General features: G+C 38.5%; 1 protein-coding gene across 1 annotated transcript in view; it reads left to right on the top strand.

Moving 5' to 3' along the window:
• Positions 1 to 27,473, top strand: part of RELN (reelin) — a 296,993-nt gene that overhangs the window by 152,579 nt on the left and 116,941 nt on the right. Inside the window, exons 9-10 of the mRNA XM_062020283.1 lie at positions 10,199 to 10,295; positions 14,552 to 14,792. Of these exons, the coding sequence (XP_061876267.1) occupies positions 10,199 to 10,295; positions 14,552 to 14,792 (338 nt within the window). The remainder of the gene's footprint in view (positions 1 to 10,198; positions 10,296 to 14,551; positions 14,793 to 27,473) is intronic.

Consider the following 27,473-nt stretch of genomic DNA (forward strand, 5'->3'; position numbering starts at 1 on the left):
ATCTATCTGTTGTTTTTAATATGGTTAAAATATTGTTAAAATAGAAATACTATTATTGGTATTAAAGTATTCAGGACTTTTTTGTTGAGGACAGAACCCCACTTATTAAGGGTGCAGATACATAACTCGAGTGATCTTCTTTCAGTGATACTCTCTTTGTCCCTAATTTCTATTTTCCCAAAAAGGAAAGAAAATGCTAAATTTTCTAGGTTTACATATATAAGTACTTCATTGACAATCTTACTGTAACGTTAACACCTGTAAGAAAACTCATCATTTCTCTGATCTTGTTCAGTGGACTTTCCACTCTTGCAACTTTATTTTCTGGTTGAGCAATCATCCCTGCCTTCTCTTCAAATTTCTTGATCTTTTAAAATCTGTCAGACTGTAATCTGCACTTGACTGAAGAGCAATTGTCTAATCTGTGATGACTCTATATTTATACTGTCATTTTTTTTAAGAGGCAAGTTGCATGCACATGCCAAGAACTTCTGTGTGGCTTAGTTTGTTTACAGTTTAATTTTCATGCTATCTGATTCCACAGTCCTATGTAAGTGTAGTGAAGAAAACTATTTAAAACATGCTATTGATGGGTTTTGATCAGCATATGAGTAAGGGTCATTCATGTCATGTCCTGACTCACCCTAAGACATCAGGTTAGTGAATCATTAACCCGGCAGCTTCTATTACTCTTCCTGAACTACCAAGGTCACTAGGGTCTGCATGAGAGCTGTTTTACTCAGCAAATCCGTGGGCTAAGTGTCTCAGTGATGGCTGCTGAAGACAAAATACAGATAGTGTTTACCATCTTTACTATAAAAAAAATGCAATTTTTTTCCAGGCTTAGTATTTTCCTTCATTTTTCTAGTGGCAATTTGAATTTGTCCAAGTCTTGTAGAATAAAATTATAAAATGTAATTCATTGCATAGCTAAAGGAAATACTTCTTTTTTTGCCCTGATGCATATTCAAACTACAGATTATTATTAACGTTGTTGTTATTACTATTCAGAATTGTTGCTCCCTTGATATCCCTACCATTCTGTGATTAGTCCTTACCTGCCAAGCTCTATGCTCCAGAAAACACATTCACTTCTCTTTTAACCTCAGCAAATAATGGATGGACAAAAAACAAGCTTGCAAAAGTTATCTAGTTACATAAATAGTGCAGCTGATTCACTGTCCCCTTTATATTTCTGTGGAGGAAATAGCAGTCTCTCCTGGCTGTCCTCTAGAGCAGCATCTGGAGGGCTCTGCAGAGCATCTGCGTGGGGCGGTGATTCTTTCTCCCGCCAACCAGAAACATCCTGAGTCCATTTTGGCTCAGCCACTTCAACAATGACTGCCTTTGGCCCTGAGTAACAGTCTGAAGTCACTTAACATTCATATTTTTGTCATGTTTTAATTCAGTGGTGGCAGGTGTTATATACTGCTTTTATGTCATCTATTTACTGTCTACTTGGATTCAGACCACTCAACAGAAATTCATACATCCAAACACGTTTTGTTAAATAGGCCATAGCTTTGTCTGAGAGGAACTGTTGCTAATCTTTTTATCTTCATTTCCAGTTTTGTTTAGTCAGTTTTACAATTAGCAAAGGCTGTTGGATGACTCACAAGTGACAGCATGATAGCCATTTCATGATACAGTGCTGGGCTTTCCCTGAGCAGGTTCCTCCAGAACTACTATGAAAGTTCACTCACAAGTCTCCAGAGAAATACCAACGTGAGAAATGATCCCTTTCTGAATTCAGCATGGAATAGTATTTGATTTTTCAAATCCTTCACTATCTTGTTAACCGAACACAAAAACACTTGTGGTGCCAAATGTTTTGGGTGTGTTGAGCCACCTCCTGCCTTTTAGTCACCTGCATGGATGATTTCCTTTAGTCACTCAAATCTTTCCTGCTCCTACGCCTTCCACGAAGCACCAGGTCTGCTGTGCAGGCATCTCACATCCATATAGTACCACTGGTAGTGGTAGAGACTGGCCAACTGTGCTGGCCTGGTGACCAGCAGAGAGATTATCTTGCATCAAGTAAATGTGGAGAACTTTTGGGCTGTCATGAGGTTCTAAAGGAAGCTGGCTAGTAAAACAGTGTGAGAACCCTGACAGAATCAAGCTTAAATAACACATAAACCCATTTTTACAGTAGGTAATTTAAAGAACTAATGTCCATAAGAAATGTAGATTCTGAGTTTGTTTGATTGTTGCTCTATTCAGATCCAAATCCCCTTTAAGCTGTGAGAACACTGAGTGTATCTGAAACTCCAGGTCATTTTGTTCTAATTTCTTTCCTTTACATTTTGGGGAAAACTTGAAAAATTGAAACAATTCAGTGCTAAAATTGGTGTCATTCGGCATTCTGCATTTCTTCTGCTTGCTTCATTTCCCATTTTCCCACTTGATAAAACAATATTAAGGTTTTTGACTCACCACCCAAATTGCTATTTCCTCTTCCCTGGTATGAAACTACTACTTTCACCTTCCTGGCAGAGAAGTCCTTTATGTTAAGTTATAAACTACTTCTAATGCAAAAGAATAAGACAGGTAAGTAACATCATCTAACACACTTCACAAAGCATTTGGAAATGTTAGGTAGTGTTTATTGATTTTGCTGAGTTATACAAGAGAGGCTTCCTAGATAATGCCGAGATTGAAACCAGGCTTTAAAGTTAATGCCATATTTGAAAGACATTTTGATGGCCTTGGGGCGAAATGGATTGTGTTGTTTTGGCTAGCCCAAGGTTACAATGAAATATTGTCTTTATTACTTCTGTAGCAGGGCTTCTCTGCCACTGTTAGGAATTAAAATGTGAGCATTACAGATTTACTACGTGGAGAAAAGCAGAAAAGATAAAGAGAGCCTCAGGATTCAGAGCCAGGGCAGGTGGCTGAGCCACTGCCTCACAGTCAAATGTGGGCCATTATGGAATTGGTTGCTGCAAATAATAAATGCTGGATTACAGACTGACTTTCATCTTAATCCTGCTCATATCATTGTATGAGGATAACACTTTTTGTATGATTAAAATTGTCCATTTTTGAATTAACTGTAAGAACAAAGCGTCTGTAGCTCCTGAGGGGGGGCAGGGGAAGGGACAGTGAAGCCCCCGGCTCAGTAAAGCACCGCTGGGTCTTTCTCCAGTGAGGGGGGAAGGGAGTTTCCATGAATGCAAAAGCAGATAAAAATAGAAATTGCATCGGAAACTGAGAAAAGAGCTTTTGCCAAATTAATTATTACCTACCCATGCAAAGTTAAAGACAGGCAATCAGTTTTATAGGCTTTCAGAAAAGACAGATACCTCAGCTGAGGACTGGGCTTGGGAAGTGTTTCCCAAGTTTTCTAGGAGCCAGGGAATTTCACTGATGCAGGCAAAGAAAAGACTTTCAAATCTTTGTATTCAAGATACCTCCTTTCACACAGCATTTCTTGTAACCAATGTGTGTTTTATGCTGCCTCTCTAGAATGGACTGGCTATAGGTATGTAAATGAAACATCATTTACCTTCCTGCAGTATTTTGATACCCTTATCAGCACATTATGATGCTTGTTTTCTTGATTATTGACCTTCACAAGTGACCCACATTGCTACCAGAGTTAAACAAAAAGTCTCATTCTACTTATCAATACATATTAGTGTACTACTGAACTACCATGAGTTTAAGATTGTACCAATTACATTTTACTCAGCTTCATTGAGAGGTCACCCTCTCAGTTCAAGGATCTCCACATAATCTGACAATAAACGTTTCATGCCAATAATCTTGAAACATAAAATATGGGTACACCAGTAGAAAATATTTACTCTGCACAGGGCTTGCTACTTGGTGAGACATTCAAGAACCACTGTAAGGTTATTTCTGGGGTGTTAATATTATTGTTTCAGTAGCTATGATTCCTGGATGACCGTTATATCCAGGTTTTAACAAGTTCTCTCACATTGCCTTCAGCAATTAGAACATAGTTAAATTTAGAAGCATCATATAATTATATATTTGGCAACAAACATATCACTTAAGCACATACCTGCTGACTGAGAAAGAGACACTATAAATAACTGAGCATCTTTACCTCAGAATGAATTGTAAACCAGCATAAGGGAAATACAGCTTTCTGCCTGGCTTGTTTTTCTCTCCTTAATGTTTTCAGCACAAAAAGAAATAGTAATTGTGGTCTGATCTTGGTTCATTAGAAGAGAACAAATTTTTGTGAACACAGGAAGCACATCATATCTCTGAACATAAATAGACTAAGAGGAAGTTAGATAAGTATTTCCTCAGACTTTACTTCTCATCTAAAGGAGATTAGCTGCATTAATTCAGAAAAAGTACATTCACTGTTATTGAGATTCCTGGAAGGAGTTGGGTGGGAAAGGACTGTGGCAGGTCATCTGCTCCGGTGCTCCCCACCAGCTCCCACCAGGACCATCCTCTGGGTGAGGACAGCTTGCTCAGGGCCTCATGCACTCAGAGTTTGACCTCCAATTAATTGTTAAGACTTCTTTCTGAAGTCTTTCTGATAAATTTTTATCAAATTATTTATTAATTATTCTTCTCCTCTTTTAGAGTTTTCCAAGGAAGGCGTTTAGCTTGCTTTTAGCATAACTTCATTTTTATTTAGATGTAACTCTTCAGCGTTTCCAAAATGGAGAAACAGTCTAAACCTGCCAGTGCAACAAAAGTTATCTGCTCTCTGAAACCTGTAAAAACTAAATAGTTGAGACTTTGCATGTCACAATTTGTAATTCTCATTAATACTAGAATAGATCTGATTTTTGCCAAAGGTAAACTCCATTGACATTTTTCTTTTCTAGTGTCAGGTATTTACTTCTGATTGTTTATCAGAACACATATAGGGGTGCAGATAGTCAAAATACTCTTCTCACAAGGGAGAAAAAAGCAGCCAGCAATAAAACCATGTACTTCCTTGAATTAGAAGGTAGGCTACAATTACAAAATAGAAAAGATTTCTCATAGGTTTTTAATTTGATGATTTTTTACACTTAAAATAGATGTTTGCACTCTTAACTTTTCTATACACAACTGTTATTATGAAACAACTTTTAAGATAATAGTCTGAAGATCTAAATCAAGCCTGTAACTAAATTCAAAGTTATGGCTTCAAATCTTACTTTGAGGAAATTTTCAGAGGCAGAATGAGATGCACATTTTTGTGTTTCTATTATATTTAGCACAAAATATTCCATCTTTTTATATGATTAAATAAATCTGGTTCTTGAACAGAAGCCAATACAGACATACATCTAAAAAATTGGGGTCCACTGAGTATGCATTATACCAAATGCAAGCCAGCCAAATTTGACCACTAGCAATTTATACTATCCAGTTTGGCTTAATTCAAGTGATATCAGCAAATCATAATCCTTAGCCAACACTAATCATTATTCATCACATTAACAAAATGAATAAAAGCAATCTTCTGGCGTTAGATAAATGGGATCCTTCTCAGCTCCCTTTTGTTTTTCAGGCTGCAGTCAGGACACATTCAAACCCTTCTACAAATTTTTTTTGTGAAATTTTCTTGTTCAGTTCCACATTAGACTCATTCCCCTTAAAGCCAGCATTAGATATATCATCTGCTTATCCACGGAAGCACTTGCAGGAACTATCAAGAGGCTGTCAAGAGGCAGAGGATGTCACAATCTATAAGGAGGAAAATATTGCTTCCCTTGCAGATGGCACCCAGTTTTATCTCAGCAGAACACCAGCTTCTAATCACTGTTGTTAAGAAATCTTAGCGACCAACAGCCATGTGACCCGGGTTTTTGTAAATCTGACACAGTTGGAGGCAAAGCCATACTGAGAATTCATTTTACCTTCTATTGTCAGCCTGGATACAGATAGCTGAATATTTGGATACAAATACCTGATATGAAGTGCCTTCATAACATGTCTCCTGAAGTACTCTCCTCTTACTACTTTTACCTATATGATATTTTAAAAAAATAAGGTACATAAAATATTCACCAGTACTTTAAATGGCTTTGAGGGAAACCAAAACCAGTTTAACAAGACTTATTAGGAAAAGTCATCACTGTCTCAACTGAACATGTTGTAGGTTTGTAGGTGGTTAGTGATAGCTAGGTCCTCACTATGAGCTACCAATAAACAAGCAGTAAAACAATTGAGAAGAATACTTTTGGTTTGCATTTCTATTCTTTTCTATTTAGTTTAGACAGAATTAACAAAGCAGTGGTCAGGAGTTGTTTAGCTTTCTAATGCTCTGACAGTCAAAACTCTCCCATGTTAGAATCAGTGTCTGGATTCAACTTTGAGCAAATGTTATTTTATAAAACTTTGCCTTGGGGCAAAATCTGAGCCTGTAAAGAACAAGCCAAATAAACTAGTTTCAGAATATTCAGTATATGAAAATAGATGGGGTTTACAAAAGAGGCTACTCATTGACAAAATTGCTGTTTGAGCTTCAAATGTAGCATTTAAAGCTTCATCCATGAAGGTTGTCTCTACTCTAGCTTTTTTCCAAAAGTTTTAGAAGTCTTTGAACGTCATCTAGAAGCCTATCAAAAGGAGTAAAGTAACTGCAAAGGAGAAAAATACTTTGTTCCTGAAACTCAAGGACAAGCTTGACTGTACATAAATAGACAAAAAATCAGGCTATATCACGCTATGTTAGTTTGGGGGATGGTTTGATGGCACCCCTCCCCCACCTCCCCAGTAAATCTACTGAAAGTATAATCCTAACTCTTTAGTCAGATTTTGTTAGCAGTAACCTCACCAAGTCATCAGGTCTGCTTTGACACACTTGGCTTAAGAACAAAAAAGGCATCTTTCTGTAATGCAGTAAATTACTAATATAGACTTCTTTATGGTAATCACTGTGCATGTTTTATTACTCACTTTCATGGCAAATTCAAAACGTGGGCATTCTTGATTTAAAACAAGCCTATTCTAATCTAATTCAAAAGGTTTTATGTCATCTTGTACAACTTTTTCTTTGGAGAATGGGAGAGTATGAAGATTTACAGCATGACATCCTGCCCCTGCTGCTCTGCTCAGAGCTGACAAATCGTTTATTACCATCTCTGGAGGCAATGTGAAGGACACCTCCCTTCCCCAGCTGAATTTACCCTCAGTTCCTGCCATGTTACTACTTGAATTTTGATCATCTATTTGTTCACAAGGACAGACTCTAGCTTTGCTGGTCAAGGTAGAGGCAAACATCTGAACCACAGATTTCTACAAAATTATTCAAACAATCCCCATATAGGAATAATATGATCCTAGTAATATGGAGTGATAGTATTAAGTAAAGCAAATAGTGAAAGTAGTATTGAAAATTATAATGAAAGCCAATGACTTTCAATATCATCTCAGTAAAACCTGCCCTGGAGTGCAGTTGTATGTTAACTTTCCTCCCCTTTCTTGGGAAAAAACTGTTAATGTAAGCTAAGATGAATATTGATTTTGTAAAATATGAAATCATCAGATCCATGTTCTTCTTACATACTTAAAAATGATGGTTCAAGTGGCAAAGGATAACACCTGAACCTTGTTAATGATTTTTTTCAAATGGATTAATTTGTCTTTGTTGTTGTTGTTACCAGTTTCAGTTTTGCAGAATTAGATACTAACATGGTAAATATTCTTGCTATCTTACAATGTTGAGTCAGGAATACAAAACCATATTTGTTCTCACAGCCAGTAACTGCCACTTCCATTGACCTTGAGGACTTTCCCAAATTAATTTTAATCGTAATACAACATGTTCTGGTAATCAAAACAATAGCAAAACTCACCACTTTTCTCCCTTCTTTTTGTTCTGTCACTATTGCTCCCTTTCCATTAATATGAGTGAAATAGCAAGTCTACCTTGCAAAGCCCTTTTTAAGTGGCCTCATTTCTTTCAAGCAATAACTTTGATCTTCATTGTAGAGTTTGAGAGTGTTCAGGCTTAACAGACAACATTTTTCACATTGATTGTACTGACAGGGAACACTCATATCCTATCATCTTTTGTGCCCAGTATGGGCAGCAAAAAGGTCTCTTCCTATTTTTTAGAAGCATATTTGGACTTGGCTTTGTATAACAGCACTGGAAATGACACATGGTATAAAATCTATATTGCTGGTTGTTTTTACTGTTTATGTTCCTTTAATGTCTGTCTAACAGAAAACTCAGTATGTTGCTGGTTTGACTCAGCCTTTGGCCAGCCAAAGTGGCTAAACCAGATGATAACTGAATTCCACTGAAATAAAATGAACCAGTGTGAGGGTTGGAATTCCTAAATACCACAGAAGTAGGAACTGACAGCAGATGTCACTCAGTAAAGTAGACCATCTCAGCAGATGGGCAAATATGAAACGCAAAGGCTTTTCCTGACATCATTTGGTTTTAATATGATAGAAATAAAGTGCCTTGTCAGTAAAATATAACCAGACGGTTGCTTTGTAGTCATTTTGGGTACATGGTTGGTAATTCAAAGTCCTGCTGCCTTTGCAATATTAATTATTCTGTGCCTCATTACAGCAAGAATACAAGTCAGACCAGCTGAACGTACCACACACAGCTGTAGTGGCTCAGAAGTATCTATTCCTCTATTTACAACGTGACTAGTAAAAGAGGGAAGAAAGCAACTTTGTAGGGCATTGCCAGGATGCTAGCTGATGTATCAGCCAAAATTATAGAGATGGGATTTCACCCCGTTTTGGGGTGTTTTTCCCCCCTCTGCACAGGTATGTGATGCATATCTCAGAGCAGAAAAGCAGTTCTCTAGAGCTGAGAGCTGTGAATGTGAACTGCCTCGGGGGAGCTGAGGCTGTGAACAGTGTACTGAATGACATATGTTCCCATTAAAATGTGTAAGCTGTTCTCTTGTAGAAGTGGTTAACACCTTTTTAATCAGGCCATTTATTTCATTACAAAAATAAGTACCTCAGGTTGGAAAATGTCAGTATTTTATGGTCGACAGTTTCCACATCTGGAGATATATAAAATACAATATACTATATATATTTATACATATATGAAAATACATATATACACAACTTTCAATATGACTGAATGTATCTGAAGCACATATAAATGTGACATACTACTTGTAGCACACATAGTACGTACTCCTACTGTGAGAAAAGCTGTGCTACTCACTCAGCAGTATCCTGATGCCATCAGAGGTGCTGTTTAATTTGAGATGCTTCTCTTAAATATGGAAGGTAACTGATACCTTTTGCTTTGAATCTCACATTTCAACATGCTTATGAAGTAGAAATTTGGATTTGGGGAGTATAGGTTAGGATTTGTCTTTCACTGGGTGTTGAATTTTCTGAGGTGAATGAATTATCTGGTGTCTGAGGCAAAATAGTGGTCTTAGTGAATTTCATTACTACTAAAGTCTTTTATTATGTTTTCTAGGTTTACAATTTCAGTCCCAGTATTTGCTATTTTGACTATCCCCTTTATTAATTGTTAAGATCATATTTTGTGACAGCACCCAGAGATCCCTTTTTATAAATCAAAAGTAAACATTTTAACCTACCTCGCAGGGTTGCCTTAAGGCTCAATTAGTTCATTTTTGTAAAGTGTTCTGAGATTCCCAAATCACCATCAAATGTTTATTATTAATTATAAGCTCTAGTGAATATATTGGATGATTTCTTAATTTAATTCTCTTTAGGCATCCTTAAATAACTAATTTTGTAACTTATTTATTCTTTTAAATCCTAAAGCACATTTGCTCTTGACTCAAGTAATTCTGTATACATTTTCCTGTCACTTAATGTATTTTTACTTCTGAGTTTTTTTTTCTATATTGTAGTACAAAAAAACACCCCAGTCTTTTACTGTGTTCCCTATGAATTCTGCTACGTGGATTATTCTCTAATAAGAAGGGTTTGTTCAAACATTATATGGGTTGGGTTTTTTTCCTGCAGTCGAGGGTGTTAAGTAATTTACTTGGCTTCCCCTGGGAAATTTACAAAGATTACACAGCACTGCTGTGATTTATCATTTCTACTTTATTTCTGACTCATAAAGCATGCATTATTTTGTGTTTACCTTCAGCAACAGATCACAGGAAATTTCATCATCAATCAAAGCGCTTTAAAATCAGCAGAAGTGATGATGTGACAAAGGCACAGTCAGCAGCTGTGGTTATTGGAGGACCATTTATTGCTTCATTGTGTCGTAACACTTCTCATTTTATCGTTTTCCCCAGGATCAGGTTCATGTCGCTTTAGTTACTCAGATCCCAGCATCACCGTGTCCTACAGTAAGAACAGTTCTGCAGATTGGACTCAGCTGGAGAAAATCAGGTTTGTTACAGCTTTTTAATCATTTTCATGCTTTCCAGCTGAGCAAGTGGTGATTAAACCTGGCTTTTCTAAAACTTGTTTTAATTGTTAACTTTTCAGTTCCACTTGTTCATGCATGTTGAAAGATGAGGGGGTGAAGTCGTGGTCACTAAAGCTAATTGCAGAACTGCCACTGCGTTTGGTAAATCACAATTTCATTCATTGATTAAATGGGAGGCAAGGAAGAGAATTACTTTAGAGTTAAAATGTGACTCAAATAACTGGCAAGGTTCAGGTGCCTGAAAGACCAAAACTTTAATGATTTTTGCATTTTAACACCACTTTTGATGTCAGCAAGATCCCTAATTTATAGAGTTACACGTTTTTACTTTGGTAGGATAAAATATTCAATAAAAATAGTTTATAGTTTTATATGAACATTTGGCTTCTAACACGCTTATAGTAATAAGAATATGGTGAAATATGTCCTGTTTATAAACAAAATGGTTTACGTGGAAACACAAAGAATTGGGAATGAGGATTTTAAAATCTTTTCTTGCAATATACAGAATGGCAGAATCACAGAATGATGGGGTTGGAAGGGAACTCTAGAGATCATCTAGTCCAACCTCCCTGCAGAAATAGGTCCCTCTAGATCAGATCACTCAGGAGCATGTCCAGGCAGGTTTGGAAACCTCCAGAGAAGGAGACTCCTCACCCTCACTGGGCAGCCTGTGCCAGGGCTCTCTCTTACCTTCATAGTAAAAATGTTTTTCCTTTTGTCTATTGCTCCTTGTCCTGTCACTGTATACTACAGGAAAAAAATATTGTCCCACTCTCTTGACATACACCTTTCAAAAACTTGTAAGTATTAATGAGGTCCCCCTGCAGTCTCCTCTTCTCCAGGCTGAATATTCTCAGATCCCACAGCCTTTCATAGAATCATAAAATCATAGAATGGTAGGGGTTGGAAGGGACCTTTAGAGATCATCCAATCCAACCCCCTTGCAGAAGCAGGTTCACCTAGATCAGGTCACATAGGAACATGTCCAGGTGGGTCTTGAAGTCCTCCAAGGAAGGAGCCTCCACAACCCCCCTGGACAGCCTGTGCCAGGGCTCCCTCACTCTCATGGTGAAATAGTTTTTTCCTATGTTTAAGTGGAACTTTTTGTGTTCCAGCTTCATCCCATTACCCCTTGTCCTGTTGCTAGCTACTGTAGAAAAAAGGGATGTCCCAACCTCTTGACATCTGCCCTTTAGATATTTATAAATGTTAATAAGATCTCCCCTCAATCTCCCCTTCTCCAGACTAAACAGCCCCAGTTCCCGCAGCCTTTCCTCGTATGAAAGATGTTCTATACCCTTGATCATCTTGGTGGCCCTGTACTGGACTCTCTCCAGCACTTCCCTGTCCCTCTTGAGCTGAGGAGCCCAGAACTGGACACAGGACTCCAGATGAGGCCTCACCAGGGCAGAGTAGAGAGGGAGCAGAACCTCCCTTGACCTGCTGGCCACACTCTTCTTGATGCATTCCAGGATGCCATTGGCCTTCTTGGCCAAGAGGGCATATTGCTGGCTCATATTTAGCTTATTATCAATCAGGACTCCCAGGTCTCTCTGCAGAGCTGCTCTTCAGCTGTTCAACCCCCAGCCTGTACTGGTGCATGGGGTTGTTCCTTCCCAGATGCAGGACTCTGCACTTGTCCTTGTTGAACCTCATGAGGTTCCTCATAAGAAAGATGCTCCAGTCCCCTCATCATCTTAGTGGCCCTGTGCTGGACTCTCTCCAGAAGTTCCTTGTCCTTCTTGAGCTGGGGAGCCTAGAACTGGACTCAGTACTCCAGATGGATTTTTCTAAGAGAGCAGAATCAACATTTTATTAAATAAAACTAGGAAAAGTATTTTGTGCATTGATAAATATACATAGTTATACAAGCACAACTAGGGAAGAAAAAAAACCCATTTATATGTATCATCCTCATAGCATCCTAGTCCACCTTCCTGCATTAAAAACAGCAGTTCAGTTATCCTTATAGCTCTGCAATAAGGATGGTACAAACAAACCCTTGAACCCCAGACTGTTTGATGTGAATGTGTATACAGTTTGATCTGTTCTCCTTTAACTTTGACTGCTGGAGCTGACAGTAAAAAATAGGTCAATAGAACAATGTCATGCAAAGTGGAGAGAATGAATTATGAAAGGATGCTCATTTATCCTGTGTCCCTTACAAATTACAGTATTTATTTTAATGTTCTTCAGTGGCTTTCACTGCACTACATGCAGCTCCAGGAAATGGTGGGAGAACTGGGGAGAGGTGAGACAGGAGAGCAGCTGTGAAGGGAGATGTGTCAGTGTGTATTGTGTTGGTAGGATTTTAGCTCTGGACTCCAGGAGGGAGTGGAAAGATCTCTCAAGGAAGGAAAGTGCTGTGTGTGGGCTCAGGAAGAACTGAGGACAATGTCTCAGAGCAGCATTGCAGTGGAGGGTGACAGACAATGTTCAGCAAGTGCAGGGTGATTTGTGGAGGCACAAATACAGTTCCTTTTTGACAACACACTACAATTTAATGTTTTGCTTTACAAAGAGAAGTTCCTGTATTTTCTGCTATTTAAGCAAGCTATTGATGCTTTCTTTACCCTGGAAGCTCTGGATTGTCTTTGACAAAATATTCACCCATCTGTTGTGGTTTAATCCCAGCCAGCAACTAAGCACCATACAGCTGCTCACACACTGCCACCCCCTCAGTGGGATAGGAAGGAAAATCAGTCAAAAAAACCTCCAAACTTGTAGATTGAGATAAGAACAGTTTACAAACTAAAATGAAATAAAATATGATAATAATAACAATAAAATAATTTAAAATATACTGTAATTATTTAAAGGAAAAATAATAAGAAAAAAATAAACATAAAAAGAGAAAAAGAAAAAAAAATACAAGTGATGCCCAATACATTTACTCATCACCTGATGACCCACCCATGCCCAAACAGTGATCTGCACCTCCCTGAAAGCTCCCTTTAGTTTATATACTGAGCATGATATCATATAGTGTGGCAGAGCCCTTGGGCTTGTTCAAATCAAGTGTCCTGTCCGTGGTCTCTCCCAGCTTCTCGTGCCCTAACCAGCCTCCTTGCTGGCAGAGCAGATCGAGAAGAAGGCTTTGGTTCTGTGTAAGCACTGCTCAGCAATAACCAACACAGTCCTGTGTTATCAATGCTGTTTTGAGCACAATCCAAAACACAGCCCTGTTGCAGCTGCTAGGAAGAAATTTAACTCTATCTCAACTGAAACCAGGACACCACCAAAGCATTGCTCCCAAGGCAAAGGCAAGGCTGAGTAGCTGACATCTTGCAAGCCCCAGCTTTGTCAGTCCTTGGAGCCTGAGGTTTGCCTGTAGCCAATTCACTTGCAAGGTGATTAATAAAATAAAAATAATAATTCTCAATTCCCTTCCTTGCACACTAAGTTCAGACCTTTCACTGGCCTTAGTAATGTAAAGACATTCACCCAGACCATGAGGTGAAGCTCAGTCCTTTCACAGCTCTGAGGCTAGCACTGGGGAGCAGAGGTCAAGACACTGGTCATTGCTTAATGCTAATACTCTTGGTCTGCCCCTCCTCTGCACATTTTCTATTTTCAGCAGCAGGAGAGAGGACATTGTTTCTTCTGTACTGTTCTTGAAACAGAACATGATAAAAAAAGGCAGCCTGACCCTGCCCATCCATCCACAGAATTATCCACAGACAACAGAGGTGTGGATTGGAAGGATGTGTTTGCCAGAGAAAAATTTTCAGTTTTTCCCTCTAGCCATTCTGCTCCATTCAAATTTAGAGGAGACTGAAATACCAGAAGCCAGGAGTTTCTTTTGGTGACAGTTCTTGCAAAAATCCCATTTAAGAAGACCTGTTTCTGTAAGGTGTTTCCTTAACATTCTCTTTTGGCCGCACCTGCAAAATACCAAGTCACCTAGGAGCTGTGACCAGCATCGAGTAAGGACGTTGCTCTGTTCTTTCTGCTCTCCAGGAATCTGCATCGATCTGCTATTTATTGCCTTAGGTTGCATGTTCTTTGAAACAAGGTTGTCCATTCAGAGGCTGTATGTACACTGTCTGGCACAGTGGGGTATTTCCTCAGAGCAGGTATTTTCTGATCTCCATAGAAGGTTTACCCAGCATACAAAGGATGTCAGCACAGCTGTGTCAAAACTGAAAAATGTGTTAAATGAGGGTAAAATGTTCCTGGCTGTGGCTTAAACTTCCATACCATTGTTTTTCAGTGCTCCTTCCAACGTCAGCACAATCATCCACATCTTGTACCTTCCTGAAGATGCTAAAGGCGAGAACATCCACTTTCAGTGGAAACAAGATTATGTTAATCCTGGTGATGTATATGAAGCTTGTTGGGCGTTGGACAACATCCTGGTAATAAATGCTGCTCACAGAAAAGTTGTGTTAGAAGATAATCTTGATCCTGTGGATACTGGCAACTGGCTTTTCTTTCCTGGGGCCACAGTTAAGGTTGGTCTGATTTTCTACAGATTCATGTTAGTATTACTTTTGTATGTAGAAAACAACATTAACGACTAATCAAACTCTCAGCAGAAGAGAGTGTTTAGGCCACTCCATCTGCTTCTAGAATTGGGTTCTTTTTTAGTTTGCTTTACCTTTCCTCTGTCCCATCAGGACTTTCTAGAACATTTTTTTTGCCATGACCAGAGACAAATGACAGTTTATACTATCATGTCAAAGATCATGCAACAGAAAATGGGAAAGAGCTTCCTTTCAGCAAAACAGTGCAGTATTTTTGAAACAAATTCAAGTCTCTCTGTTGGGTATTTGGAAATCTACCTATTTGTTTATCCTGATGTTGTTTGTCTACCATTTCTTCCTTCAGCACAAACTGTCATCAAAAAAGAATGTTTTCCCACTTTTTCTGGTTGTGAATATCACACCTCTGTTGTAGCACACAATGGGGTAGTGGCTGCTCCTTAAAAGTCTCTTTTTCGTTAAGCTCCTGTTTTGATATATGAGATCCAGCAAGATCATACAGTCTTTGTAAAAACTGTAAAGAGCCCTACAGGAACCCTGTGCACAAAGTTCCTTCAAATACAGAGTTATTCAACATCTGGGAATCAGTTGGATTCTTGCTTTCTATGTTTCCAAGCAGACAGAAGTTGAACAGCAGATGACTTTCTGTTTCCATCCTATTTTTCATTCACAAGAAAAAAAGGCAGTTTTGATGTCAGGGTTCATTTATGATGCTGGTAATGGTTTTGGCAATTGCATAGGAAACAGATGTCAAACACTGAGGGCAGTAAGAGGTTGGTTATGGCCTCATCCTTTTCCCACAGAACTTTATATGAATGGCCTAAGATTAATCCTTTTAGAAATAAATACTCCCACTAATCTACTCATCGTACCTACAGACTGACTTTTTTTTTTTACTTGAGTAAGAAGATTTAAGCTACAATGACAAAGTTTTTGTATTAAATTTTAGAATCAAATAATGTCCTGTGTATGAGTGAAGTAGTTTTCTGTGATCAGTTCACATGTGTTGTTTTTTCAGTCTTATCTCTGGATTTTAAAATCCAGGCAAACGCATGTGAAAGTGTGAAATCGAAGCAAGGATTAATGTGCCATAGACAGTTACTTCTCAACTGGCCAAGCCTAAGCAATGATTGCTTCTTTGGAAACATGAACAAACAGCATCTAAATTTTAGCAAGTAAACCTCTTTTTTTTTTTTTTAAGTTAAACTCAGCCTGTTTTAGGGACAAGTGAAATGTGCCTCTCTCTTTTTCTAGATGACATTTGGCTATATGTAGCCACTTACACAAGGTTAGGCAGTATATAAGGCTGTGTTGTAGCCACACTGGATTAAGGATATATGTGATACAGGGCTTTTATTCTTCACAGAATCACAGAATGGTAGTGTTGGAAAGGACCTTTAGAGATCACCTAGTCCAACCCCCCTGCAGAAGCATTTCAAACATTTTTAGTGTATCTAGATTGTCACCAGGGCATTCCTGTAGTCAAATTTCATTTTTTAAGTATTTTTGTTCCAGTTTTTCTCAATTTTTCAGGAACTGTCTTGCAGAATTTGATTTGAACAGATTTTACAGTATGAATTTCATGTTATGTCAAAAGTAAAATTACAAATTGGGTCAAGATTTACATGAGATTCAGCACAGAGACTGTCATAGCATTACAACACCAAGAACATTTTTTTAAATTTAAAGTATTTGTGCTTTTCAGGACTGGAAGATAATGTAAAATTTTACTACAATGTCTAAAATTTTCTTTAAAAAAAATTACCACAGCTCTAATCTCGGTTCATCACAAACATATAATTTTTCACAAATAGAAAGATGAGAAGCTTTGTACATCATACTAATGATATTATGTCCCATTTTAAATATAGCCACACCAGTCACCTCTGTTTCATCGAATCATAGAATGGTAGGGTTGGAAGGGACCTTTAGAGATCATCTAGTCCAACCCTCCTGCAGAAGCAGGGTCACCTAGATCAGGTCACATAGGAACATGTCCAGATGGGTCTTGAAGACCTCCAAGGAAGGAGCCTCCACAACCCCTCTGGGCAGCCTGTTCCACTGCTCCCTCACCTGAACAGTGAAATAGTTTTTTCTTCTGTTTAAGTAGAACTTTTTGTATTCCAGCTTCATCCCATTACCCCTTGTCCTGTTGCTAGCTACTATAGAAAAGAGGGATGTCCCAACCTGCTGACACCCACCCTTTAGATATTTGTAAATGTTAATAAGATCACCCCTCAGTCTCCTCTTCTCCAGACTAAACAGCCCCAGTTCCCACAGCCTTTCCTTGTATGAAATATGTTCTATACCCTTGATCATCTTGGTGGCCCTGCACTGGACTCTCTCCAGCAGTATTTTGCAGTAGTTAGATAACTTGGCCAGTACAATGGCTGAATGGCAGCAGCAATGAGTGATACATCTTCACAGGATTTCCAATATTGTTAATGCTTTCAGGCTGCAAGAATTCATAGAAACTGGGGGAAACTTTTAGGAGATTTCACCATCATAGCCCTGCCCTCTATCAATTGGTATTTTAAAGAAAATGGACTTTAAATCTTTGACAAAGTTTATATTAACTTCTTCACTCATTTTCTTCAGTGTTTTTCCTTAGGAATTTCCTTGACAATGCCAAACAAAGAGTCACATTTCTGGATGTCATTTGTTGTCTAACTTGGTTTTTATTGATATATTCCAAATTGTGGGTCAATTATTTTCCTAAATTGTATCATAAAGGTAAGTAATTTTGTTGGACATAGGGAGTGAAATATTAAGAAAACCAGAAAGAAGCAATAAATTGGTCTTTCAAAATTTCTTCTTTTTACAGTTATTTTCTGTATTCATCCCTTCTTGCTTACAATCTTTCACCACCTAGAATGATCAACACTGCACATTTCTCAGGGTGGAAAGGGCAGTGCCAGTCTGAGACAGCTCATCCAGCTGGCAATCAGAACTGAAAAGAGAGAAAAAAAATACATTCTTATTTCTGGTTTAAAAAAAAAAAAGAGTAGAAATAGTTTTAAATAGTCTTTAAGTGTTTACTTTTTCTCTGAGTATTTACTTCTGGACTGACTCAGCAGACATTGCTCGGATGCTGGAAACTCTCCCTGACAGCTTTGTGGTACATCCAGGATAGTGAATGAAGCAAACAAGAGTACAATCATAAGCCCATGATCTTGCACACTTTAGTTGTTCCATTATTCCCTTGCTTGGCTTTCACTTGCATAGTCTCCCAGGCATCATCTTCAAGGGACCTACCTTCATGGGCATCCATGTTTCTAATAGGCTGCAGGGATGACACCAATCTTCTGGGAGCAGAGATTTTGTCTAGGTGGATGCAAACTCTGCTGTGTCACTTGCTGTCAAGACCAGAGAATGACCCCTGGCCTAATTTGTCTACCATCACGGCACTAGCATGTGAGAACTGCCCACCTCACCTATCCCTAACTGTCTCAAATGTTTTAAGGGAATTCTTGTTAAATATCATTTTGTAGTTAGAATAGCTTAATCTGTTAGTAAAAATAGGCATTAAGATATGGTCTGTGGGTAGTTTATTGTAAATGTTGCTCACACGCTTAGGTATGGTTCAGCAAGTTCTTTGCCAATAGCTGCTCAGTAGCTGGCTTTTAGAATTGCTTGTTAGGACTGGTACATGTTCTTGTTGGATGCTTATCAAGAAAGTATTTTTTTTCTGTAGGTTTACTTTGGTAGTACTTGAAGTCTACTAAAATAAATAGCAACCATTCCAAATCCAGGAGTTTTGCTGGTAAAACTGCTCAGATAAATAGCTGTTTAGATTACTAAACTAAAGAGACAGCTGAAACAAAGACTGTTGTCTGAGTCCTGGATTAGGTTCTGGAATGGATTTAGTCACTGGAGTGGACAATGCAAGCATCAATGATAATTATACACTGATGTGTTCACTCCAGTTTAGTGGATTTGGACAGTGTATTCTCAGTAAGCACTTGTGGGAACTTGCCTGTGCCCAGCTTGGGAAGTGATTTCTCCTCCTCTCCCATCCTGCTTGAGTCTGGACCAGGAATTTCATTACGTTTCTTGCTGCGCTCAGGAGCGGTTGCTGCTCATTTGGAAGCACATGGCTGGTTGCAGACGCAGCTGGAACTGGCTACTGAGCTAGAAAGCAAGCTGAGAGATAAGCTACTGAATTTGTGTGATTTGGTTCCAAAGAAGAGAGCAAAAGACAAGAAAGATGTCGTTAGCAAGGCCAAGCAACCCTTAGGAGATTAATTGGATCCATTGGAACGTATTTATCTGTGTTGGACTGTGTGGAAGGGTGTTGAACAGGATAAATTCCTGACTGCATTTCAGTATTTCCAGTGACAGCTCTGAGTGTGAGCACGGTCTTGCAGCTGAGCATGGTTAGGGTCTTGCACTGGAGGTTGAGATTTCTGAAATGCATGAAGCAGTGCCATGCTCTGAGAGCTGTTAGAGACCTGTGAACATCAAGAACTCATAGCTAACTGGGGAAAAAGATGAAATCTTCTTCCTTCAGTGATGCTTCTTTGACTTCTAGTCTTATAGAGCAGAAAAGTGATCTCATCTTTCAGTGGATACTTTGTCTATCTTGTATATTTGAACTGAAACTGTTGTATTTTGAGTTATGACATTTGCCAAGCTTTTCAGTTTACTCTGATTGCCCTGGTCTAACATTGGATGTGCAAATTCAAAAACTGAGGTTGAGAAGGGAGACAAGCTCAGCAGTTTTATGGTTCACGTCTCTGCAGTGTTTTAATTACATCAAAATAGCATTGAGAGCAAATCCCTTGCCTTTGAAATTCTCTCATACCTCGGAAAAGGCAACAGAGATCATTATAGAGTAGCGATGTATTTGGTCATGATCTGTTAACCCACTGACAGTTCTCACCTTTGGGAAGAATTTACAGAATTGCTGTCTCACAGTAGTTGCTGCTGCTTTTTGCTTGGTGGCTGAGGTTACAGTAAAACTGATGAGCTTAGTTTATTTGTTCTGAAGGACTTGGGGACTACACCTGAGGTTGTCTCTGCTGCTGAGCTGTGAGCATGCAGCCTGGCATAGCATGGGATGGGGCAAGAGAGGAAGGTCTGTGCCAACCTCGCTGAGCAAGTTCAGTTTAGGACCGAGGAATGTATGTTACCTGATGCATGTTACTCACTACTGTGGACATACAATTCCTGAAAACACTCCAATCCAAATATCCTGATACAGGAAGCCGCTTAAGTAACAAATTATCACCAGTCAGCTGATTTTAATTTCTCAGAAATGAATTCCAATTTAGCAGAAGAGAAACCTGCCTAAGAAGAGGGTGGGGGAACTGAACACTTAACTTGGAAAAAAAAGATCTGAAAATATGTCTGTAAAACTCGGTGACCTTTCACCATACCCTGGGCAGAGCTGGGCTATGCACATCCTACATCTGCAAGTCCTTCCTGAACCTTTATTTGTATGTCACTGAGCAGAGAAGACACACACAGGACTAGGAGTTTGGCAAAAAGAAAGTCTGATTAAGCTATTCCGCCTCTTCACTTCCAGAGCAGATTTCCAAACCTCTGAATAGTCTGTTAATTAACAGGAATGGCATTGGATAGTCTTCTTTCAAAACAAACATCCTAATATTCCATATATATATATATGTCTTTGTTGGGTTTAATTTTTTTGTGCTGAAATGAACAAGATTTTTTTCCACTTTTTGGTTTTCAATTATTGTTTAAGAAAGCATTGAGGTACTCATTGTCTGAATCAGATCAAATTATTTATTTGCAGGAGGAAAGGTGATGCTCTAGGTATACCAGTGTGAAAATGGCAGATTGAAATTCCTGTGAGCTTATCTTGGACAAAGTACACTGATATAAATGCTTCTGACAAGACTCCAACCCTTAAGATTCTGTGATTCTGCGACTCTTGTTTTTTGAATAAGATATAGCAAGGCAGTATTAGGTCTGTGGGCCAAACCCAGTCTTCTAGCCAGCTGCTTTGCTTTGCAGGAGCCTTTATCCACCACATCTTCCTGGGAGGAGGCAAGCAGGCTTCCTGCTGCACCTCATCTGAGAGCCATACCTGCTTCTCTGTGGGTGGGAGGAGGAGTATGAGAGGGGAGGAGAGGTGAAGAAAGAGCAGGGTGCACAAAACCTGTTGACAGGTTCCCTTTAGTGAGAACGTGAGCCCTCTGAGCAGTGCCCATGGGGAGGCATCTGTATATCCATAGGGCTGGATATAGCCCATACATGGAATTGCTCTTGCCTTTTTTGTCTTGTTTTGTTAATAATCACACTTTTAATTAAAATAATACTTAGATACAGTGCCTAGGGGTTCATTCAAACTGATAGGTGGTTGACTGTGGTGCGGTGAGTATTCAGGCAACTGAGAATCACTGTCAGGCAGCAATGCTGAACCTGCACCTTTCTCCATGCCAGTTCCCCATGGCTCGGAAGTGTGGGGGGGGTGGCAGGGAGCCAGCGTTAGCTCTGAGCTGTCGTCAAAGCATCAGGGGTCTTTCCTGCCTCCTAGAAGGAAAGAATTCACTGTGAGATGCACATTAATAAAAACGACATGAATTGACCCATTAGATGCCAAAGAGTAGAAATGACTTTGGTTGACTCTTTCTGACTCTAATTTTATGGTGGTGTAGATACAAATCATTATTCTCTGAAGAATAGACAAGGTTTAATCATGCTTGCTGTAGAGTGCTAGAAACATCAATAGCTCCCAATAACATAGTAGTTCAGTTCATGCCAGTTAAATGACTCATTAAGGAAAGTCTCCATTACCAGAATGACCAGTGTTGTACAAACATCATGAAATGTCCCAGAAAATTAAGAACCATACAAATCATTCATAAACAAGCAAAGTGTTTTGAGCACTAGCCTTTGGATAGTTGGAAATGTTGAGTGAAAACACTTCATACACTGTTACTATGCCACAGGACAAGTTTCATCCCATTGTTTTGGAAAAGGAAGGTGCACCATAACCTTCTGTGCACCTGACCTGCTTGTGCAGCCAAGGTTTTGTTCTACAACCTACATGAAATTATGAAAAAATGTAATATGTGGGAAATATCAAAGCCCTGTTCATCTCATGGGAAAGTACTCTAACCACACTGTGATTTTTCTCAAGACAGAAGCATTAACAACCAAATCCACAGAATTTTTCCTAGGTTCTGCCATTGTACTGTTGCAGGTTAAAGCATTGCACACAGGACATGATTTTATCGAGATCGAATCTATCCTTGTACCTGCTATCACGTCAAAATCTACACACTTTTAAAACCTGCATGACTCACTCCCAGGAAGACACCATCTCTAATTTATGGCTCCATTGACAATGCTGCTTTAATTAATTTTCTTCATCTTTTTTTCTTGTTCCTCTGCTTCACATATCTCATCTGTTTGCATTGCCTAGATTTTAATTAAAAATACTGTCTCCTCTCTAAGGAGCAATCTGAAGTGGCAAAAATAATCACTTAAAATATTACAGTCATTAAAAAATTGGCTGTGGCCAAAGCCACACATTCTCAGTTTGCCGACAAACGATATTTTCGTTTCCTTTTAAAGTGCATTTTGTGCTCGAATCGCGTACGCCAGCCAGCCTGGCTATCAGAGATGCTCCTCCAGCTGGGTGGGCTGCGTGACAACTCCTTAATGGGGGAAACTGATGGCCCTCTGCTCGTGTAGAGGTGAAGGCATACTGGGCAGATTTCTTTCCATCTGCCATCAGCCCTTTGCAAGCTGGCACTGCCCAAATGCCCAACACACTCATTCCAATGCAAGAAATGTAGCCAAAAAATAAATTGTGAGGCTGCAGCTGTCTGAAAGAATCATCAGGGGCCATTAGGCCCAAGTGAGATAATATGAAGAGGTGCATCAGTGTTCGTCTCTGATAAAACCCTAATTAAATGATGAAAGATGACTGTAGATACTTTAAAGGCACAAAGTTAAACATTATTTTCATGGGAGCGTGGGGAGGAACCTCAGGAAGATGAGACGCAGCACCTCAGCCAGCAATCTGTTACACTGAGGAATTTCACACTAGTGTTTCCTGTTGATACTTCTCCGAATGACACAGTTGTATCATTTTGTTGCCCTCTGTTCTGCTCTCCAAGTAAAGAAATCCCATACTGTAAAGCCAAGAGATATTTATTGATTCACAAGTTTTACTCGAACACCTGGGACAGAAAGCTGGTTTGGGTGAACTTCAGTGCTTCTGTTTACATTCCCAATCTTGGTTTTTTGGAGCTTCTAAAAATCTTCAGGCCTATGTCCTTGGCTGCAACTGTGGTACATGCTGACCTGATTGATGTTTGTGCTACTTCATGGCAGTGTGAATGGGAGACATCCAGATGTCCCTCTCAGATAAGAGGTCCTGCTAAAGCTAGCAGATATCTCCTTCTGTGCTGCTCTCATGCAAGTCTTAAAAAACAGGGAGATTGTTCAGGCATACTACGTGATGTAGCATCCTAGATCTTACTTGTGATCTCTAAGCCATTTGGATGCTATGGAAAAATGATCAGTATTTAATTATGAAAACATAAATAGATCCAGTTTGCTTCACCAAATCGGATTTCTCTGCTTTTGCTGAGCAGTGCTTTTGAGCTGTCCTAATTGAAACCCTCCTGCATCTCAGACAATCAAGAGGCTTTCCTAAAAGCACCTACCAAAAAAAAAGGTGAAAACTGTAGGTAGATGTAAAATGTTAAGGAGTATAGAGGAGGATAAAGAGAGTGATAGACTCTTGACAACAGTTTGATATTGAAACCATGTACTACTATCTCCTACAGTCTGTATCTTCAAATTATTAGCTAATGCTCTCATAATGTACAACAGAAAGCTCCCCTGAATTAAGACTTGCTGGCTCTCACAGATATCGTGGCTAAGAACGGTACTCAGAAATATTAGTAGATAACAGCAACTTTGTCATGAAAAGATATTTTTTAGTAGTACTGATACCATTGTAGCATCATAGAGTCTTGAGCAAGGAGTGTACCACTGTTGCCTTTTCAGATGCAAACCAAAAAGATTGCCCACGTCCCAAGAAATTGCCAGCCATTTATAAAACAGGAGATTTTATAAATGGGGCCTGGGGAGATGTGGGAGTAAACAGAAATATTGCAAGAGAGTGCTCAACCTAATAAGCTGTGGATTCTTCAGTGTAATCAATGACAAGGCTTCTTGAGGAGAGCACTAAGGAAGCGTCTGAAGGACATCATCTTGTGGGGAATTTGCCACATGTGATGAGTAGAAAGGGCAAGGATAGGCAAGTTTGGTCATCTCACCAGCAGACATAATGGCAAGTACCATCAGTCAAGAAAAAGTGAGCCTCAAGATGGTGCAGACAGGAAATGGTGAAGGGAGGTGAGGATGACAAATGCAGGGCCTTAAAGGTGGGAAAAAACAGTGATACCATAGCTATCCAGTAGACAAACCTTAGAAAAACTGAAAATCTAGAGTGAAGATTAGATTGAAAGCAAATCCAAGTGTGCTGGGATACAGGAATGCATCCAGCCAATTTTCATTTTACCTTATTCATACAAAGCAATAGCTTAACAATTGCAGCTAGTGAATCATAGTATTGGTAGTGCCAGATTAAATTAAACTGTTTTCTTTTTCCCCTTGGAATGATCACAATCACCAAACAGAACTTGGCTTCTTTCTGTTTGGCAACAGGCAGGGGTTGTTTATTTAGGAATACAACAGTTTACTTATGGCAGGCTGATAGTAGTCCCACTCCAGTTGCAAACAATGGGTAATAGCTAATGGTGTGAAGTGGCTCCATTCAAGTGCCTGGGTTTGTCCTATGTCCTATTATGTAGATGGTTTGGGAGAAAACTTTATTTAATGAAGATTATCAGATTTATGAAAGGAAATATTCCCTAAGTTAATTTTTCCTCACAAAACTTTTCAATGTTGTAATTTCTTCAAGGACACACTAAATGTTCTGTGTGCTTTTGATCTCCTTTAAGTAGAACTAAACTCTGCTTTAGTTCTAGACCTACAGCTGATGTTTCCACAGTGACAAGGAGAAATATCCTACAATTTGCTGTCTTTTGGCCCTTTTAGTTAAAAATTTGCACAGCAAGCTAATTTAGTTTTATTTTATGAATCATTTAAGTCTAAATAAAAAATGAAACAGAAAAAAATAATCTGGAATTCATAAAAGAGAACTCAACATCTACATAGAGAGATATGCAGTATCTGCCATTTAGGAAGAACCCATTTCAAAACACAGTACATGTTCATTTCACATTTTTATCATTTTAGAATGTAAAATGTAGTCCATAAATACTGGAAGTACATAGACTACCACTGCAAGTGTAAAGTCTTTGATTTGGGAAAGAGGTAGCACAGTATGTAAATTGTACTTTAGTTCATGATCTCTAAAGCCTTGGATTCAAATCCTGGGTTGAACTCAAGAGAACATGAATCTCATGGTTTCAGTTCAGCCTCTAATCTGTTCAAGCCCTCTACAAAATGACAAAATAATGCAACATAGTTAGCAGCCTCCTGGATGTTGAACAGGACTGACAAGGTAGTTGGGAGTGATGCTAGTAAAAGCAGTGAAAACGGATAACAACCGCTTAGAAAATGGAAAAAGAAAATATGGGAGCTAACTGTGAACTGGGAGTGATGATTATACAGGCAAGGGAAATGTGGCAGGTGGGAAAGAACAAGATCATGAACAGAGGAGCCATGGCCTTTGCTGGGGCAGCATGGCTCATGCAAATGGAGCTCATCCTCATTTGCTTGTCCCATGTGCATGAGTCCAGGGTCACAAATGGTGGCAAAAAACATTAGAAAATTATAACTCTCAGAACTTCTTTGAAAGCATATCTGTTTTGAACATCTTTTTTCTCTTCTTATTGAGCTTCTAATACTGGTTTCGTAGGTATGTAGTGAAACAGGAGGAGTTAAACCTTAGTCTGAACTCTTCTGTGTAGCTGTTTCACGTGAGATTCAAAATTGACATGAGCAGAGAGTGATTTGAGCCATACGTTGTGTAGTTCATTGACACATAAAATATGCATAAAATACATATTCATAGATGCTGTGTAGCTGTGTATAAAAGCATAAAGATAATTTTACAGAACTAATACAATCAATAATGCTTTCGAGCTTTCAGAAAGTGTTGATCACAAACCACTCTGTAAATAATTGCTTATCCACCCTTTCGCCAAACTGCCCATTTATTTATCTTGTCAGCCTAAATGGAAACTCCATGAGATGCACTTCTGTAAATATTCTACTAGACAACAGGGGACATACAAACATTAAATAATAATGAGGTTGTATCTGGTTTGTGTTTATTTTAATAAGTGGCTTTCATCAGGCAAGAGATTACTAAGTACCTCACTATGAAGTGTATATTTACATGTAACTCAGCACCTGAAAATAAAATAAAGCTTATAAGGGATTTTGCAAGCTCACACTCAATTGTAACTACTAGCTCAGTAGAATCTATTTGTCTATTTGTTTCCTATGAGATGAAGAGCCATATATAAATTTGAATTACATTTCAGCCTGAATATTTCTTTTTAGGGTATTTACTTGACTGCCTGCAGATAATAGGGGGTTTTGTGGTAGGTGGATTGACAGATAAAAGATAGTTCATTTCTGTTTATCAAATGAAGAAAGTTCTGAAAAGTAAGAAGTAAAATAAACAAATCATTCTGAAAATTCTGATGTTAGCAATAGCTGTGAGCATGAAGGATTAAATCAGTGAATAAAAGCCATTTCTCAATCACTTACAAATAACTGCAGAGTTCAAACAGTTTTTAAAGGAAACATAAAATATAAAACTTCTTCATTCATTTTTAAAAGTTCTAAAATGCTTTATGTGGAAATTATTCTGCCTTTTCCGTGGCAGTGGTTGCATATATGGTGCACTTTGTGTATGGTACATTAACAATCAAGAAGACTTGTGACAACATTTCTTTAATTTCTGTGATAAATTATCAACGGTAAGTTATCAACTTCAGAGTCTTCATATTGCTTGGACCTTTTCTTGGAAGAAAAAACACTTGAGCATAAATGTGTTTATTTTAGTAGCTGAAGCAATCTCTACTTTTTTTATAGTGTGTTTATTTCTTTAACTGATAATAAGTCAGTGTTAATAAACATAAAGCTATTGTCATTCAACTGTAGATCAGAAAGCCTCTGTACAAAAATCAAACTTCAAGTACTTGGATTTTTTTCTAGCAATGTGTAGGCACAGATAGAAACATACTTACAAATTACATTCCTAAATATAAATTAATTGCCAAGATACTGGCAAACATACTGAATTTCCATTATGTCTCTTTTTTGCATTGATAAATGAAGGAAGAGTTATAGAATCTGACAAAATGTATCCTTTTTTACTTTGCTCAATAAATTCCCACAAAGATACACTGGGCAGTTTTCATTTCTTACCAAATTTTACTTCTTGTTTAAAATTTCATTGTTCATTCATGTGGCACTCTCATGACCTTTTTAAATGCAGAAGAGGTGATTTTCATACTTTCCCTCAGCACATTATGAAGGGGTTCAGAGACAAGAGGGCACTACATAGATGATACTGAAAAGGTCAATGCAATTTGGCATTATTGTATCCCTTTTCCTGATGTTGAACTGTGGGAAGAATGCAGAATTATTCTAATTAATAGTTTCTTATTTCAGTTTTCATTT

This window comes from Colius striatus, chromosome 1, assembly GCF_028858725.1.
Source record: "Colius striatus isolate bColStr4 chromosome 1, bColStr4.1.hap1, whole genome shotgun sequence".
In the NCBI taxonomy this organism is placed as follows: domain Eukaryota; kingdom Metazoa; phylum Chordata; class Aves; order Coliiformes; family Coliidae; genus Colius; species Colius striatus.